Source organism: Sceloporus occidentalis, unplaced genomic scaffold (genome assembly GCF_023333645.1).
Source record: "Sceloporus occidentalis isolate IW3139 unplaced genomic scaffold, rSceOcc1.0.p SCAF_9, whole genome shotgun sequence".
In the NCBI taxonomy this organism is placed as follows: domain Eukaryota; kingdom Metazoa; phylum Chordata; class Lepidosauria; order Squamata; family Phrynosomatidae; genus Sceloporus; species Sceloporus occidentalis.
Window position 1 is genome coordinate 10,235,502 of NW_028316989.1, and position 17,320 is coordinate 10,252,821.

At 41.5% G+C, this 17,320-nt stretch overlaps 1 protein-coding gene across 1 annotated transcript; it reads left to right on the forward strand.

Annotated features, from left to right (window-relative positions):
- The first annotated feature begins 266 nt into the window (after window positions 1–266).
- Window positions 267–17,312, forward strand: VSIG2 (V-set and immunoglobulin domain containing 2). Its single transcript, XM_089538207.1, has 7 exons — window positions 267–333; window positions 3,795–3,958; window positions 5,159–5,366; window positions 7,051–7,209; window positions 8,120–8,239; window positions 14,118–14,268; window positions 16,119–17,312. The coding sequence occupies exons 1-7, from the start codon at window positions 267–269 to the stop codon at window positions 16,258–16,260; spliced, it is 1,011 nt and encodes a 336-aa protein (XP_089394333.1). The 3' UTR covers window positions 16,261–17,312.
- Window positions 17,313–17,320: the final 8 nt, after the last annotated feature.

Genomic DNA, 17,320 nt, shown 5'->3' on the forward strand with positions numbered 1-17,320 from the left:
AGTTAGTTGTGTGTTCCTGTATGGCAGGGCTTAGACTGGATGACCCTTGTGGTCTGTTCCAAACCTTAAGATTTGTTGTTCTTAGTACCAGGAAGAAGGCATGCCATGGTTTCCTATCAGTGGAAGCCATTTGCTGCAGCATGATTCAGAACTGCACCTCAACTGTTTGCATGAGCTCACATACAAGATAAAGAACAGCCTTGCCCAGTTTCAGTCGACTTTCGGCTCTCACAGCGAAAGTAGTGGCCTGGCCCCTCTTGCGACAAATGGCCCTAAATGTGGTCCTTCTGAATCCGTTGCTCTTCTGTTTGGAGCTCTTCATCATCTTCATTGGTGAGTATCTAACATTTGCAATTATAGGAACGTCAGGTTTCAAGAATGGCAATTATCAAAAAATGTCTGTTTCCCCCAACCCCATGCATTTTGTTTAAAAAGATCAGACAGGCTTAAAACTGGATAGGCAGATTACAAAAGAAATATGTAAGAGTTGGGAAAGGAAATCCAAGCACTGGGGCAGTAGTTCCTTCAGTGGTTGACAGAGTTGCCAGATTGAAAACTTGAGCAGGCTCCTGGACCTTTAATGGCTATGTTTAAAACAGAGGGATTTCACCAAGTGTTGCTTTTTATCTGGTTGCCTGACAAACACCTCCTGAAATTCCTCCTCCTTCAGTCATTTAAGGTACAGGCTTTCACGGAGGCAATGCTACAATGAGGCCCTCCTGGTCTCCTCTTTGCTATGATAGTCTTCTTGGAGGTGGGGTTGCAGCCAAATGTCCTCTCTTTTGATCAAGGACCCTTTCACACAATACACTTATAGAACTATGGCCCCTTTCACACTTGCGCTTTTGCCCTGGGTAAAATCAAGCAGACCCGATCCTCCAAGATCGAATATGTCTGGAATGAAATGTCTTACTATTTTTACCCTGATTGAATGTCCCTGGTGCAATTTAACCAGGTGAATGTTCACACTTACAAAGTCTCAGTTTAAGATGGAATCCCCTTATCGATCGCTTTCTATCATTCTCATGGGGTTTTTTTTGTACTGTCAATCAAATGATGCCCACCCACTGTCAATGGTGGCATGTCGCTAGTATCTGCTGCAGCCATTATTTTGTCAACTGCATGGGTGCTTTAATGGAGCCACCTTATTGACTGCATTCAATGATTCCCATGTTAAAAAAAATATCCGACAGAATATGCTCATCTGGTTGATTTGGGAACACGAAGCACCAATGGCATTGTAAATTAGCAGTGTCTAGTAATATTGCAGCCATATGGAAAGTGCTATCTAAGTATGGAATGGGGAATGACACCCTGCAAGTGTCGACACACAAATCCCAGACATCGCATCTTCTGTCAGTGAAAAGATTACTAAATACATTCACCCAAATGGCCACCCTGTACCAAACGTTCACATAATCAATTTCAAAACCCCAAATGCCAGCCTGGCAACATCCAAGCAAAAAGTGCATATGTGAACTTGTGGATGCTGTAGTGGGAGAAAGTGACGGGGGGGAAATTCAGTAGATCTATTGACACCCCCCTTTTGCAGGAGTAAAGGGAGTATTATGTAGAGTGAAAGCATTCCAAGTACAAATGGTAGAAACCAGCATATGCTTCTCTTCCATTCTGAATCCCCAGGACATTGATAGAACAGCTGCCAAAATTAATATAACTAGTTTATACAGTAAATAACTAAACGAAGTAAAACATCTGGTGTCAATGTTTAGTCTATTGACTGATACTATTAGTTGTGTTTCCATGTGAATGTGCAAGTGGTAAACCAGAATGTTCCTCCCACAGCAGAAGTGTCAGTTGTAGCAATAAAATTGTACCAGAGTTTGATATTTCTGCTTTTTTCACTATCACTCTCAGAAAATGCCTGGCAGCATGACTACTGGAAAAGTGAACTGAGGGATTTGGAGCAGGTGGCTATCAGAATTGGTCAGAACTAGTTGAACTCTCCCCGCCTCCGACACAATAAATAAGGCTTCTGTAGGTGATCAGTAAGCTGTTTATTTCTGCAGGCATGGAAGATTAGCAGTGTCTAGTAAGGCATCTTTGGACAGAACTAAAGAACAAGAACATATACATCAAATACAAATATTTGAAATGCATTAGCTCCACCCCACAAATTTGGAGGGCTTAAAACTGTTCTCAAAACTGTTGGTTCCTTCAGCTGTTTTTCCATCTTTCCCAGGGAAGCTTTGCCTAGTTGTAATGGCTATAGTAGGTGATAACTGAAGCCTTCAAAGGCCAAAGGAGAAACACAAACATTCCTTTATGAAACTTTCATCAGACTCAACTGATATAAGCCCTCTCTTTGAAGCTGCCTCAAACTACGCAGTTGACATATTTCCAACATACAGAAGTACCATATATTTTGTTGTCTATATAACTATTCATCTAACCAACCTCCTTTGTTATGTTTGTTAAACTCATACACCCATTTCTATATTTCCCTAAAATGTCACAACCCAGTTTTACATTCCATACCAACTAGCAGGAATAATGTATCACATCATTATAAATCTATAGTTAAACACATACACATAACAGCCAACCTAGCAACAGTTCTATACACAGCATTAAGCTATCAGGTTTGGATCAGTTAGCACATATATCAGTGATGGTGAACCTTTTCGAGGCCGAGTACCCAAACTGCAACCCAAAACCCATTTATTTATTGCAAAGTGCCATGTCCCTCTGGCTTTCTAGTAACAAACTCTGGCAAACTCTGTGCTGGGGCGACGGCACATGTGCCCACAGAGAGGGTTTTGAGTGCCACTTCTGGCATGTGTGTCATAGGTTTGCCATCACTGACATATATCATGTCACATGCACCTCGGTTAACACACCTGAGATAAACCTTCCATCCCTCCATCCTTGTCATCCCACAGCATGTTTATATACAGCAAACTTCCAAGTCATACCTTCCTGTTGGAACCATTCACATATAATATCATACATCACAGTTGGATCAAACACTTGATACAAAACAGGATTCCCCCAGCACAATATCATGGTAAGATTCGCCCAATCCTGACAGCAGCCAGGGAAGGAGGTGCAAGTGAATACATTAATGGGAAGGAGTGGGGCAGTACCCTCCCCATCAACAGCCCTACCAAAGGTAGTGACACAACTAATGGCAGTTGCTGTCCAGAAGCATCTTGAAGAGACCAGTGATCCCCAACCTTATTTATAGTAAATACAGCTAGATCCATTATGAGATTATGTGATCTAAAATTCCTTATTGTTAAATTATCTTGGTACAGTGCAAGCAAGTGGAGGAGTGGGGTACCCCTGTGTCTGGGTGTTTGGAAAAGAATTTCAAAAAGTTACTTTTTGTACTACAACTTTATGAATCACCCAGGCAGGCACCATGTGGTCTAAAAGTAACTTTTAGAAGTTCTTAAGTGAGAATATGCAGACTGGCATTAAATGTGCATTAGCACAGAGGCAATTTAGAAGGAATCCCTATAAAGTGAAATACTGGAAAGGCCTCCTCTTCTCTCTGCTTTTGCACTTTGAATTCATTCTGCAGTAATTGGAAGTCAGCTTAAGACAAAGGGAGAAAGTGTGAGGAAGAGAGAGAAATTGGGACATTTTAAAAGCAGCTGAAAAAGTAGGGTGACAGATGGTTAATTGGAACTGTCCTTGTCGAACTGGTACAGTTGAAGGGTATGCTGCACTGACAAGTTTCTTGATATAGCACATGCCAATGTTAGAGACCCAGGAATATGGTAGTTCTCCATGCCCAAAGTGATGAGCGCCCCCATCCCATTTCTCCTTAGGAAATGGAGCATGTGTGGAGGTGACGGTACCCAATGATCCAGTGATGCAGCAGATTGGTTCTGCCACGGAAATGCCATGTCATTACAAAACATCAGTTGACAAAAACTTCGTGCTAGAATGGAGGTTTGCCCCGGGCTCAACATCTCCTGACCTTGGGAAACAGGTAAAGGGTTTAAGAAGAGCAGCATAGTCAACAACAAAAGATGATGATGGAGAATAGGCTGGTTTGGTTCTCATCTCAGTCCTCAAAACATGTGCGGTTGTTATTATATTGGTAACACATTCCAGCATAACACCTAAATTTATCTTTCTTCAGTAGGTGCAGAGAGTGGAGTTCATGAAACAATGCTTGCCTCCTCAAAACTCATCGATTGCCTGTGAGGGAAGCTTTGACACAGCATTTAGTGACTAGTGGACAGCTAGGGGAAGCAGAGAAGACTGAGGCTATGTTCCTGTGGCCATATGCAGATTAATTGCATCATCTGCAGGAACCTCTGAAAGATCCCAGGAAGCAGTGATGTCACGAGGGGTGCAGACCACACTGGGTGACACCCCAGAAGAGGGTGGCACCTGGCTGAGCACCCCCACACACATCTTCCTGCTACGCACCATTTCACATGGCAGAGAGGGAGAATCCCAGGGCACCCCTTCGTCCCTGCCCAGCACAGCTTTACTTGCATGTAAAGACACACTGGGCAAGGAAAGAGAGGCCTGGGGCACCTCTTCCTCCCTGCCTGGCATGGCCCAGGGCCCCCTTCCTCCCCACCCAGTGTGCCTTTACTCGCATGAGCGGGGAGGTGGGAGTGTGCCCTTTTGGCCCTACCCCATGAAGCCCCCCACACGCACACCAATTCTGGGGATTGTTCTTTATTGTTGTTGTTGTTGTTTGCACATCTGACTAAAAGGATCCAACCAGATCAGCAGGGAAATATTACTTTTTTGGACTACTGTTCCCAAAATGGACACTGGCCATGCTAGCTGTGTCAGAGTCGTCCCTCTGAGTTCTCTGCCATGCCAAGTTAGGTCTGCTTAGCTGTGCTGTAGCCATGTTAAAAGTGTGTGGGGAGTGGTGAACAGCTGCAAGGGATTGTTATGTGGGAACCAAAGTCAAATAGCTGTTGGGAGAGGGAATGCTTTGAGGGGGTTTATAGAAGCAAAACTTATCCTGTAGCTTTAGTTCTGGCAATGAGCTGCTACTGTGCTGAACCTGATTTTCAATAAACTCATTCTGATTTCTTCCATGAAGTCTGTTCATTCAGTGAAGTAGAGACAGGACATTACAAGTTGAATCCAAAACAATAGCTTTTCCAAACTGTATGCTAAGAGGTACCTCCTTCCAGTTGAGTCTCCCTTCTCTCTACAGATTCTCTACTTCACCAATAATGTGTTGTACAAACCAGGCTCCCAATCTGAACGGCTGAGCCTGCTTCATGATCCTCCCACCTTGGGTGATGCATCCATTCGACTGGAAAATGTACGTGCATCAGATGCCGGCACCTATATCTGTGAGGTGAACAATCCTCCAGACTTTTATGGAACTAGCTCTGGGCTTATCCATTTCATAGTTTTGAGTAAGTACCCATTTTAATTTTAGTGCTATGATTGGATAGGAAGAGGGCGAGCTCTTGTAGTCTAAAGCTAAGCAAACACTACAACCTGTGTTCTCAGGCTGCAGAACAGTCAATGAAATGTCTTAATACTATAAAAACAGTTTCACAATTTACTGGGATTGGGTGGTCTCTGGAGGTTTTTGATTGGAGTCTGGGCAACCATTTATTGAGGATATTCTAGCTCTGAATTTTCTGCGTCAAATGGAGGTAAGGTGGGGTAGATGACCTACAAGACTTTGAAGATTTTCACATCAGCTCAGAAGCACTGGTAAAGCATTGCTGGATCGTTCAGGAACTGTGCATGTATGAAATCCTGGTGCGCTTCCTGAACGTCAATGAATCGGTGGCTCCCTCTAGCATCAATAAATCATTCCAGGAGAGGGGATTTCTCTAAACACAAAGTTTTTGTTCAGAGGAAATCCCCTCTCCTGGAACAATTCACTGACACTAAAGGGAGCTGACGATTTACTGACATTGAGTTGGAGATGATGCTATTTTGTTCTTCCCTTCATGCAGTGAAGTTCAGCCCTGCCTGGACCATTTTTTTACATTAATAATAATAATAATAATAATAATAATTTGTTTTATTTATATACCGCTATTCCAAAGATCATAGCGGTGAACTGGAAGTAAGCTAATTAGCACGTAAGCTAATTAGCTCCCAACAGTCTGGGTACTCATTTTAGCGACCTTGGAAGGATGCAAGCCTGAGTCGAGCTTGGGCCCTTTGCTGGTCTTGAACTCGCAACCTTGTGGCTGCAGTACAGGCATTTAACCACTGCGCCACCAGGGCTCCTTAGACAATGCTGTTTTGGGCTTTTGTTCAGTGCTGGCTTTATACCCTTCAACATTTCAGATAAAAACCAGGACACGTATGATCAAGCAACATTGAACTGTAGTCAAGTCAGAAAAAGCTATTAATGAGGCAGAACACACAAGTTAGGGGAGGCTGCAGTAGTTTGCTTTTGCTTGAGCCTACTGGAATGGGAACACTGTCTCCTTCCCTCCTCTCCCCACTGATGTGTTAACTGTGTACAAATTAATTTTGCACGTGGAGCTCAACTTACAGCAATTGAAATGCACTGAGGTGGAAGAGGAAGAACAGAAGGAGGAGGGAAATTGGGACATTTTAAAAGAAGCTGGAAAAATGGGGTGACAGAATATTAATGTGGACTATCCTGCCAAATTGAGGCAGTTTGAAGGTGTGTGGCTTTGGGCAACCACCAGGGTCTCAGTTATCTGGCAGGGCCTTTTGCTGCTTACGCCTCCTCTGGTCCTTCTGAGCTCTTCTTTTTTTACGCTACCATTACAAGCTGGCTGAATGTATTTACTCTTTCAATTTCCTGTCCAAGTATCACACTGAAGCATTGTGGTAAATTAAAATATTTGGCTAATTTCAGCCAGCTTTAAGTACTATTACAACCAGAGAAACCTGTCAAGTCCAACTGACAGAAGAGAAGATGCTCTTCCCAGGATGTGGCTGTTGTTCTTGGTCACAGGAGTCATCTGACTGGAAGGCTGAGAAATGATAAGAACAGAAAATAGAGGAAAAGCTTCCTAGGAACTCAGTATTTCTTGGAGACAGGCAATTGATACCATCCATGTATTTTGGCCCAGAGAACTGAATTCTGCTTATCCCCATCAGTCCCTCCCTCCCCTCCAGTTTGTAAAGGGACCACCTCTGTTGCCGTGGGTTCAGATGCCAGCCTGACATGCAGCTCTTCAGAAGGTGTCCCTGCCCCAGTTTATTCCTGGACTCACCTGGATTCCAAGATCACTCTGCCGCTCTCCAACATGGTCCAAAGTAAGTGGATTTTTGCCTTACTTGGACTCACAATTAATATTTAAAAACAGAAGTCATGCCAAGCCCTTTTAAATAAATTGTAAACATTGATTTCCATTGGTGCTGTTTCTCTCTTTATCACAGAGGGTGTGACTCCTTGCAGATTGTTTTGGAGCTAGACAAAGGCTGACGTTACATACCTTATATCGGCTTTTCTTACATTCTTCCCACGCAGATTGCAAATTGGGTGGCAGTTGCTCTCTGTGTTCAATAAGAAGTACAAATAAGTCACTTTCAGTTTTAATCAGTTTGTCATTTTCCTAACCTGAAGTTGGTTTTGTCTCATTTCTGTGTTAGGTTTTTGTAAAAGTCCACACAAAATTACATATATCTTTTAATGAACATTTCTTCTAATATGTACTTTTTGAAAACTCTTCCCCCTAATTTGTGCAAACTGTTTCCCCCAGTATAACATGGGTTGGACACTTTTTAAGTGCCAGTAGGGTTTCATTAAGAGCCATGAAATGGCGCCACTTTTCATCACATGTCCCTCTGTTGCAGCCTGATGGGAGGTAAAGAGGGCAGGATTGGGCCTGGTGGGTGCAGATACTTCCCATCCACGCACACATTTATATTTGTGCAGTTACTTCAACCTGATTAATGCCCAAGGATGTTGCATTTAAAGTGAGCCTTAGTGCATGCTATGGCATATTCCCTCCCTCTCCCCTTATATTCTGTCTTGGTTTTACAGAAATGTGAAACTGAGGAACATGTGAGATATTTAGGATGTGTGTGTTTTCCCCCCATATGTTTCCCTTGTATTGGTGTATGATCTTCACAGCCACCCTGTCTGTCTTACAGAAATCAACGATAAACATTTGAAGTGAACTGACACCTTGATTTTGGTTCTGTTATTCTTTGCTTCCCACAGATGAGCAGACAGGATCTCTGCTATTGACAAATGTCTCCGTTGAGTTCTCTGGTACATATCAATGTGTAGCCTCCAATGAATATGGACAACAGAGCTGCGAGTTATCCCTCCACGTGACAGGTAGGAACAAGTGGACTGGAATATCCAGGAATTGACTTATGATTGACAGATCATTTGCAGTGAGTTTGGACAAGTCACACTCTCTCAGCAGCCTCAGCAAAGGAGAAATCTTGCCAAGTAAACCCTGTGATAGGTTTATCTTAGGATCACCATCAGTCAGAAACAGTTGAAGGCATACAACAATTTAAATGTCCAAATGTAATTGTTTTTGTTTTCATATCATAAAAACTGGAAATACAATGAGTCCTTGGTATCCACTTGGTTCTAGGAACAAAACCCATGGCTGCTCATGTCCCATTATTAACTATGCAATGGCATAGTAAAATAGTCTCTCCTATAGAAAATGATAAAATTAATGTCTGCTTTTTGGAATTATTTATATTTTTTTCATATGGATGGTTGATAATTTTTTATCCATGGATAAAGAATCCATGGACAAGGAGGGCTGACTCCTTGAATCTGGCTTTGATATTCAGTGAAACATCTTTACACTTGAGGATCTTGTCTTGTTCCTTCATGGCTACCTTACCAAGTTTTAGTCATCTTCTGGTTTCTTGACTTTTGTCTTTATTTGGATTTTGTCTCTATTTGGATTAATGAGGGCCAAACCATCTTTTAACTATTTAAATATCTTTGTTACCTGCTTTAACGTTATGTCAGTCATCTGTGGTCATGATTTTGGTCTTCTCAATATTCAACTGTAACCCTGATTTTGCACTTTCCTCCTTAATATTCATAAGTAATTGTTTCAAGTCTTTGCTATTTTCTGCAGGTAATATGGTGTCACCTGCATAGCCATTCCTCCGATTCTCATTCCTGCTTCCTTTTGAGTCTAATCCTTCTTTCCAGATATGTTCTGCATATCCAATAGAGACTCAACTTAAAGTGCTTTCTTCATTCTACCAATGGACCTATATCACCATCTAGTGGTGCTTTCATATCCTTATTTTAACTTTTGTTTTTTGGCTGAAGGTGAGAATTTAAAACAGGGGCAGCCAACTTTGGCAGCTGCAAATGCCAGGTTTCCTCGCTGGGGACTTTTGAGGGCTGTACTGATGAAGAAGCCAGTGGAGCTTTGAAAGTCTGCATCATATTTTGTCCATTTTGGTTGTTTGAATAAAAGTATCACTGTTTTGTAGATTTTGGATGTTATTGTACCTTTCCAGCTGCAGAACAGTAAAGTGCATGTGTGGGACTGTAGTTGTGCCTGGAAAAGCTTAATCCTCCAACAGCGCAAGTTAGGATGTCGCTCATAATGTAAATTTGCTATACTGTTTTTATTGTGGAAATTACTGAATTACAGGTAACTAGTTTTTGATAATAAACAATGAATGTGCCTTTTATTCTTTTCCTGAATAATGAAGGTATAACTAAATAACATTATGACCAATGCAATTGAAAGGTAAATAATCAAGTGCTGGTAACTAAGGAGTGAAGCAGAAAGCTGTTAAAGAGTGGCCTGTGGCCACTCCAGCTGCGATCAGGCTGGGACCACAGCAACTGCATAGCCCACTCCCAAAGTGGGCCATCGCCACAGTCCCAAACCACACCAGCCAGGAGTCGATCCAAATCGACTTCTTTTTGGGCTGGCTTTTAGCCCCCTAGCACTGCCTCAGCACTGAAGGACATAATTAAAGTTCTAACCACTTTAGGGCCACACATCATTTAAATGCCACATCCCCAAAGCAGCTGGAAGCTGCTTTATTGGACCAGTGTGTTCCAGGCATTACATTATCAAGCTCTGAACTAAGGCAGATTAAGCCATTTTTAGTCAGCAGCATTAGAATATGGTTATAGTGAAGGTCAACTTTAAAATTAAACCTTATTCCAATTGTTTTTTGTGGGTTTTTCGGGCTATGTGGCCATGTTCTAGAAGAGTTTATTCCTGACGTTTCACCAGCATCTGTGGCTGTCATCTTCAGAGAATGCTAACCTGAAAGAGAGTGGGTATGTGTGTATATATATATATATTATATATATATATATATATATATATATATATACTGCAGGGACGTAGCTAGGATTTTAGGAAGGGGGGGGGTCTAGACTAAATGCCACCATTATAATGGGGCTTGGGTGCGGCGGTGCAGCAGCACACACCATTCATTTTTTTAATGGAGGGAGGTCTAGACCCCAAGAACCCCCCCCCCCCCCGGCTACGTCCATGTATACTGTGTGATCCTGGGTAAGGAGGAGCGATTCCCATGTTAATCTGTGTATTGTTCTCTGAAGATGCCAGCCATAGATGCCGGTGAAACATCAGGAATAAACTCTTCCAGAACATGGCCACATAGCCCAAAAAACCCACAAAAAACTATGGATACTGGCCATGAAAGCCTTCAACTTATTCCAATTTCTTTCTCCTGGTCTTTTTGTGTGTTTAAATTTAGATTGCATTCATGATTTTCAGCTTTCAACCATTCCTGCTGAATATATCTTTCACTCTCAACGTATATATCTTTCGCTCTGAGTCTCAGTTTTGACACCCCAGTGACATTTCTGTTAATTCTGCAAGATTTCTGGGCCTGGAGCCAGTTCTCATCAATGCCTTGGACATAATAGGTGTTTAATCATATTTGGAATAGTATGGATTGTTGCAGCTGCACTGAAGGACATAATTAAAGTTAATTTGGAAGAATTAAATAAGCCCTTAAGGGATGCATTGTAAGACTTTTCTGCATGGTAAGATGTTTTTAAAAATCTGTTAGCTATGGAGTTGGATCCTGTTTGTTGCAATGCATTTTCATTGCTTTTCTTTAACTTGTGCTTCTGAAGTGGATTTCTTTGGATGCATGCTTGTGACTTTGTTGTTGATTGCAATTAGATTGGTTTCAGTTTATGGCAACCCTTTGAGTGAGTGACCTCCAAGAAATGATGTTATTAACTGCCCCACTGAAGTCTTGCCAGCAGTGGCTTTCTGTACTGAATCTGGATAGATTCAGTAATGCAGTCTTCTTCTTTTCCTACTGCCTTTACTTGTATCACTATCACCACATTTCACGTCCATCCATCACTTTACTTGTATCACTATCGTATTTCCATCACATTTTCCACTTGATCGGCTCTAAGTAACTTGCCTGATGTTCTGAGCTCCGATTGCTGCCTCAGAAATTCATATCCCATTTTTGACACACTTTCCACTCAGGTCAGGTCCTCTCATTTAATTAGTCCTTCTTTTAACGGAGAACTCCCACACAAACTGGCTTTGCTTCTTCTTTGAATAGCCACATGAGGCAGGAACTGGATGAGATCTGTAAATGTGTAAAGAATAAAGACACTGAGGTTTCAGAGAGAGAGAGAGAGAGAGAGTGGGAGATAGCAAAGAAGAGACTGGTGTTAAAAAGAATATTAATTTAAAGGGGAAAATACCCAGGTCTTTTTTAGGGGAGGAGAACAAAGGAAAACAATAACAAAAAGCCATATGTGTGGCTTGACAGGGCTTGGAATAACCGCAAGAGATGAAAACATCCCCAGTAATATGTCACATTGAAGTTAAATGTCAGTGAAATTTACTTAAGACCTTATGGAATGACAAAAGAAAGCCAAGAAGCAGCAAGAAAAAAGCATATTTCTCCTTGCCTCTTTGTAATCTGTCAAAGCATTTCCATTCTCTTCCTGAGAGAGACTATTGTAAAAGTGTGTCTTTTGTTGCACTGGAAAAATCCATTTGCCAAAAGGCATGCTTTTACAACTGTCTCCTTCTGGAAGGAGAATGGAAGTGCTATGGCAGCATGTGGAGAGGGAAGGAGACAACTGGTCCTCTCTCACTGCTTCTCTGCTTTCTTTTTTAAAGCGATGAGAATCTTACTTATTCAGTTGTGCATTTGTTAGATGTATAGCCCAGTTTCCTCCCCAGGATAGGATCCAAGGTGGCTGACTCCAAATCTCTTTCACATGTACTGTTGTCAAGCCCCATCCTATATCTATGCATTTCATTTTTTTTCCTGCCTAAATGTAATAATTTGCATTTCTCTCTGCTGAAATCAATTTTGTTAGTTGTTTGGCCCAACTTTATAATCTATTGAGATCATTTTTCATTTTGAGCCTGGCCCCTGGAGTTATTAGCTACTCCTCTTAATTTGGTGTCATCTGCAAATTTGACAAACATGCCCTTGATTGATTGATTGATTGATTGATTGATTGATTGATTGATTCTCTATCCCTTCATCCAAGTCATTGATAAAGATGTTGAATAGCACTGGGACCAGAACAGTACCCTGTGTGACCCCACTGGTCACTTCTCTCCAGGATGAAAAGGAGCCATTGATGAGCACCCTTTGGGTTTGGCCAGTCAACCAGTTACAAATCCAGCTAACAGCTATGTTGTCTAGCCCACATTTCATTAGCTTGTTGCCAGAATATCGTGAAAGAAAGGAGAGTTGATGGCTTAACTTGCAAATATGTTTAACTCTGTCAGATTTTGGAGTGGGGAATGCTATGGGAAAGAGAGAAAGTAGGACTTCGTTCCATCATGTTTGGAATAAAAAAAATGGCTTATGAAAGCAGAGCAGTTGGGATGAGCCATCTGGTGTGAAGTGGTATCTTGAGCAGCAAAATCGGTATCATGTGGTGGGGAGTATTTGGGAAAGAGTGTTAGAAGAAGTGGAAAAAGCAGACAACGGCACCCAAAATAGAAGCAGGCGATATTTGTTACGTAGGAGGAGAGGTTTTTTGATGCTGATCTTTTTACATTATTGAGTTGTGACAATAAATTTCGGGGCTTTTGGTGAGATTGACATACAGTTGCACAAAATAACGGGAAATATTTTGACATATGGAACTCTCTTCCACCAGATGTAAGGAAGATTAATACTGCTGAGCTAAAAAAAAAAGGCTAGAATATGTCATATTGACAACCCTTAAAATGTTTGAACAGGGCTGTCATATCACCTCTTAACCTTCTCTTCTCCAAGCCAAGCATCCACATCTCCACATCGTTCCTCATAAGTCATGGTTTCTGAAGATGCCAGCCATAGATGCTGGCAAAACGTCAGGAATAAACTCTTCTAGAACATGGCCACGTAGCCCGAAAAACCCACAAAAAACTATGGATGCCGGCCATGAAAGCCTTCAACTTCACAATACTATTGAAATTCTGTATTCTCCACTACTATTAAATGGTCATAAGCCTCACCTTTTATTTCACCTGGCAATCCTAGGCATATTTAAATTTTCCAACCCATCTTTTCTTTTCCCTTTTATTTTGCTATTTGGAAGAAAACATGAACCAATGCGGTGCAGTGGTTTGAGTGTTGGACTGGGATACTGGGACCAGGGTCTCAATCCCCACTCGACCATGAAAACCCACCAAGCAAGTCACACTCTCTTGGCCGCAGAGGAAGGCGGCACAAAGCCCCTCTTAACTAATTCTGCCTTAGGATTACCATAAGTTGCAACAAGAAAATATAGCGACTATGAGACTGTAGACACTTAATGGAACTGTGATGTTAACCAAGGGCTGGAATCGCACATTTTACCATTGATTCTGCTGATATAATTGGTTCTAAAGGTATCCCTCTTTTGTGGCTTTTCGATTTAGAATTGATTCTGTATCTCTTGTTACAAAATAGTGTCAAATCACACACCTCCAAAAAAAGACAGGATAAATTATTCTAACAAAGAAGGGAACCCCTGGTTTTATAATAGCACCCAGCGCTGATCCTACCTTAGAGAAGGGTGTATGATTTGGTTGGGTTTTGCAAAGAAAATCAGAGACACTAGTTGAACATGGAAGTGCAATGCTTTCTTTAGTGCATTGTGTCAGAATAGTGAAAGAAAAACTGCTTATTGTTGAAACCTTCTCAGACTCTTTGACATTCGGACACCCAGAATCTGAGATCTGCTTCAAGTCTTGTGTTTCTTATCTTTCGATAAACAGGCATTGCAGGAGCTGGAGCAATTGCAGGAGCTGTTATAGGAGTTCTCTTAGCTCTCCTACTGTTTGGTGCCATAGTGATCTATGCCATACACCACAGAAAGCAGAAGATGAATAAGAAGCCCCAGTCTGAAAACAGCATGAATGAAATAAGGTCAGAACAATCATTATTTGGTTCTTCTAATGCTTTCTAGCTACCCAACTATTGCAAATGTGGTTTGCTAACCAGTTTGTAAAAGGTGCATCTCAATTCCAAATGTCAGACCAATAGGAGTGACTTAAAAACAGAATATCACAAGCTCTAATTGAACAAGTGGCTTGGTAACTTTTTAAAAGTAATAGAGAAACTGAAAACTGGGGAAATCCTCTTTTGTAATTCCAAACAATTTTGCAAGATGTTGTAGGGAACCAGAGTGCAAAGGGTTGAAGTACCTGGACTTTTTATTTAGCAGGGACAATGATACTATCTTCATCCTATTGCTGTAAATCTTCATAAATTTCATTCTTGCAGGCAAGAATCAATAAATTTTATCATTTTTCTCCTTGCTGTGAGGAAACCATTGAAAGCTGCATAGTTTTTGCCATCTGGGACTTATTGATGATCTACCATGGAATAATGAGATCAGGCACAAGAAATAGGGTTAAACAAATCCTAAAAGACCACAAGAGAGGAAGCAACCTGATGTGGGCTCTATTTTGATTTCCCCATTATTTGGGCTGAATTTATGTAGATCCTCTGTGGTCGTTATTCTTGTTTTCTTTATGATCAGCAGTAAATTTTGGTGCTGTTGGCATGATTGTAACTCCCCCAAACTACTTTACTGAGCATCAGCTGCATGAGGAGAAGGAGGTCCGTTCTACTGGTGATCAGAGCATGGGTTAATAATGTTTCCATCAGGTTTGGATGAGTGGGTGGGATCAGGTCAGGAGAAGATAGTTAAATATACTGGGATGAAGCAGACAGCCAGGAAGGAGCAGCTAGAAGCCGTTTGCAGCCCAATTGCCCCAAGGCTGTGGAGAACACATTCCTCCTCCTGCAGTCCAGTTTTAGGCTACCTGAGGACAGCCCCAGGGCAGCTTTCTGACACTCCAGAGACATACATCATGTAAACAACATACCCCAAGAGCGGCCAGAAGTGATTCCATCTGTAGGATAATGGTCAATGTGTTTTTGGGAGCAATTTCTATTAAAATTTCAGCACATGCAGAATGATGAAATGAGTCAACACGGCTGTATGAATTTTACAAAGAAAGCTTTTTTAAAGTAGCATTATGATGGGGCCAGACATAATGAACATTTGCATTTCAAAACTGAGCAGTATGCCACTGCTAAAAGGCAACTGTTCTGGGGTTTTAGCCAGAACTTTAAAAAAAAATCACATCTATAAATTTTTATTTTTGAATGTTAACTATACATTGATTGTACTTACCTTCCAACCCCAGTTTGGCAATTTGTTGTTCCACAGCTTTATGTGAGACAATGGTAGACCTTAGAAAGAGAGATGATGCAAAGTGTAGTTCAATGGTTCCCAAACTTTGGTCCTCAAGGTGTTTTGGACCAACTCCCAGAAGCCTTAACCAGTTTGGCCAATAATCAAATGTAGTTGATGAATGCAGACCAGAGTTCCATAAAGGTGTCATTTTTTATTATTCCTCTGCTTAGCTGAATAATTTTTCTGCCAAGGCTATGCAACAGCTTCTGTCTAACCACCTCTTAATTGATTTTATCCTGAATTTTAAAGGATCATCCAAGGTGCTGAATCCTATCCTCAGGATGGGCAAGATAGTTGATTCACTGCCTCCAGCTCCCATCACTGTGATTGGTAATAGGATTTACTACAGTGTTTAGAAGCAGTTTCTCTTGCAGTCATTTTCATCCTGAATAAAATATTACACCACACCACCTCTTAAAAAAAACAACTAACTGGAAATGCATTTAAATAACCACAAATCATGTGAAATTAGCTGTTTCAACATCTTTTTATTTTTCTGTCTTCATCAAAGGGAGGATGCCACAGCTCCAGGAATCTCCGAATCCTCCTTGCAGAGACGAGACAGCAAGTCAGAAAGACTTCTGGAAAGTGTTCCCTCTAGGCCTGGCTCCGCCAGCACTACCAAATCCCAACTCAACCATTTTCTTGTCTGATCTTACTTTGTGTGACTGGAGTTTAAAACAAATTCAGAGGTCTGTTTTATTGCACAGAGATTGTGTTTCATCTGAAGGCACCCTTCAGCTGTTGTTCTCCAACTGCTTATTCCCTGATTCACCTCACTTTATGTCTGGATTCTGACCGGTTTGTGTGCAGCGTCGTCTGAAAAGCAATTGTGAAATTGTCCCAAATGCCCTGGATGACCCTGCATTGTGACCAGTTTAACCCCTCCAATTTTCCCTGTGTGAAAAAGTCCTCTGAGGAAATGTGTTCCACTGTTGAATAGCTCTTACTGTCAGGAAGTTCTTCCTAATGTTTAGGTGGGTTCTCTTTGCCTGTAGTTTGCATCCATTGCTCTGAGTCCTAGTCCTAGTCTTTGGAGCAGCACAAAGCAAGCTTGCTCTGTCTTCAATATGACATCCCTTCAAAGATTTAAACATGGCTACCCTGTCACCCCTTAACCTTGACATGATAGCCCTGTTTCAATATTTGAAGGGATGTGAATGGAGCGAGCATGTTTGCTGCTGCCCCAAAGACTAGAACATGGAGCAGTGGATGCAAATGACCAAGAGTAAAATTTGTACAGAAGAATGTGGGAAATAAAAGGGTGGCTGGATCCAGCTGCCTGGCACTGCATGGAAAGCTAACTTAAGTAGCTGAAAAACCTAAAGGAAGGACATAGGGTGGTCTTCATCAGCGGGCCTTTTTAGGACCTTGGGTTTCTAGCAGTTGTACCTAGTACAGTTGTACCTAGTACAACTATGGCCTAAATACCCTGAAGGCACCAGATCCTGTCTCATCTTGGAAGTTAAACAGGGTCAGCCCCAATTATACTTGGATGGGGGACCACCAATTAATACCAGATGCTGTTGGCTATATTTCAGGGAAAAGAACGGGCAAAACCACTTCTGAGTATTTCTTGACTAAGAAAACCTGATGAAATTTATAGGGGTTCCCATAAATTGACAGTCAACTTTAAGGAGCACAAATACAGATACCTATTATAAACGTTATTGAAGAGATGCTGTAAGCCTCACATATGGAAATAAATGGCTC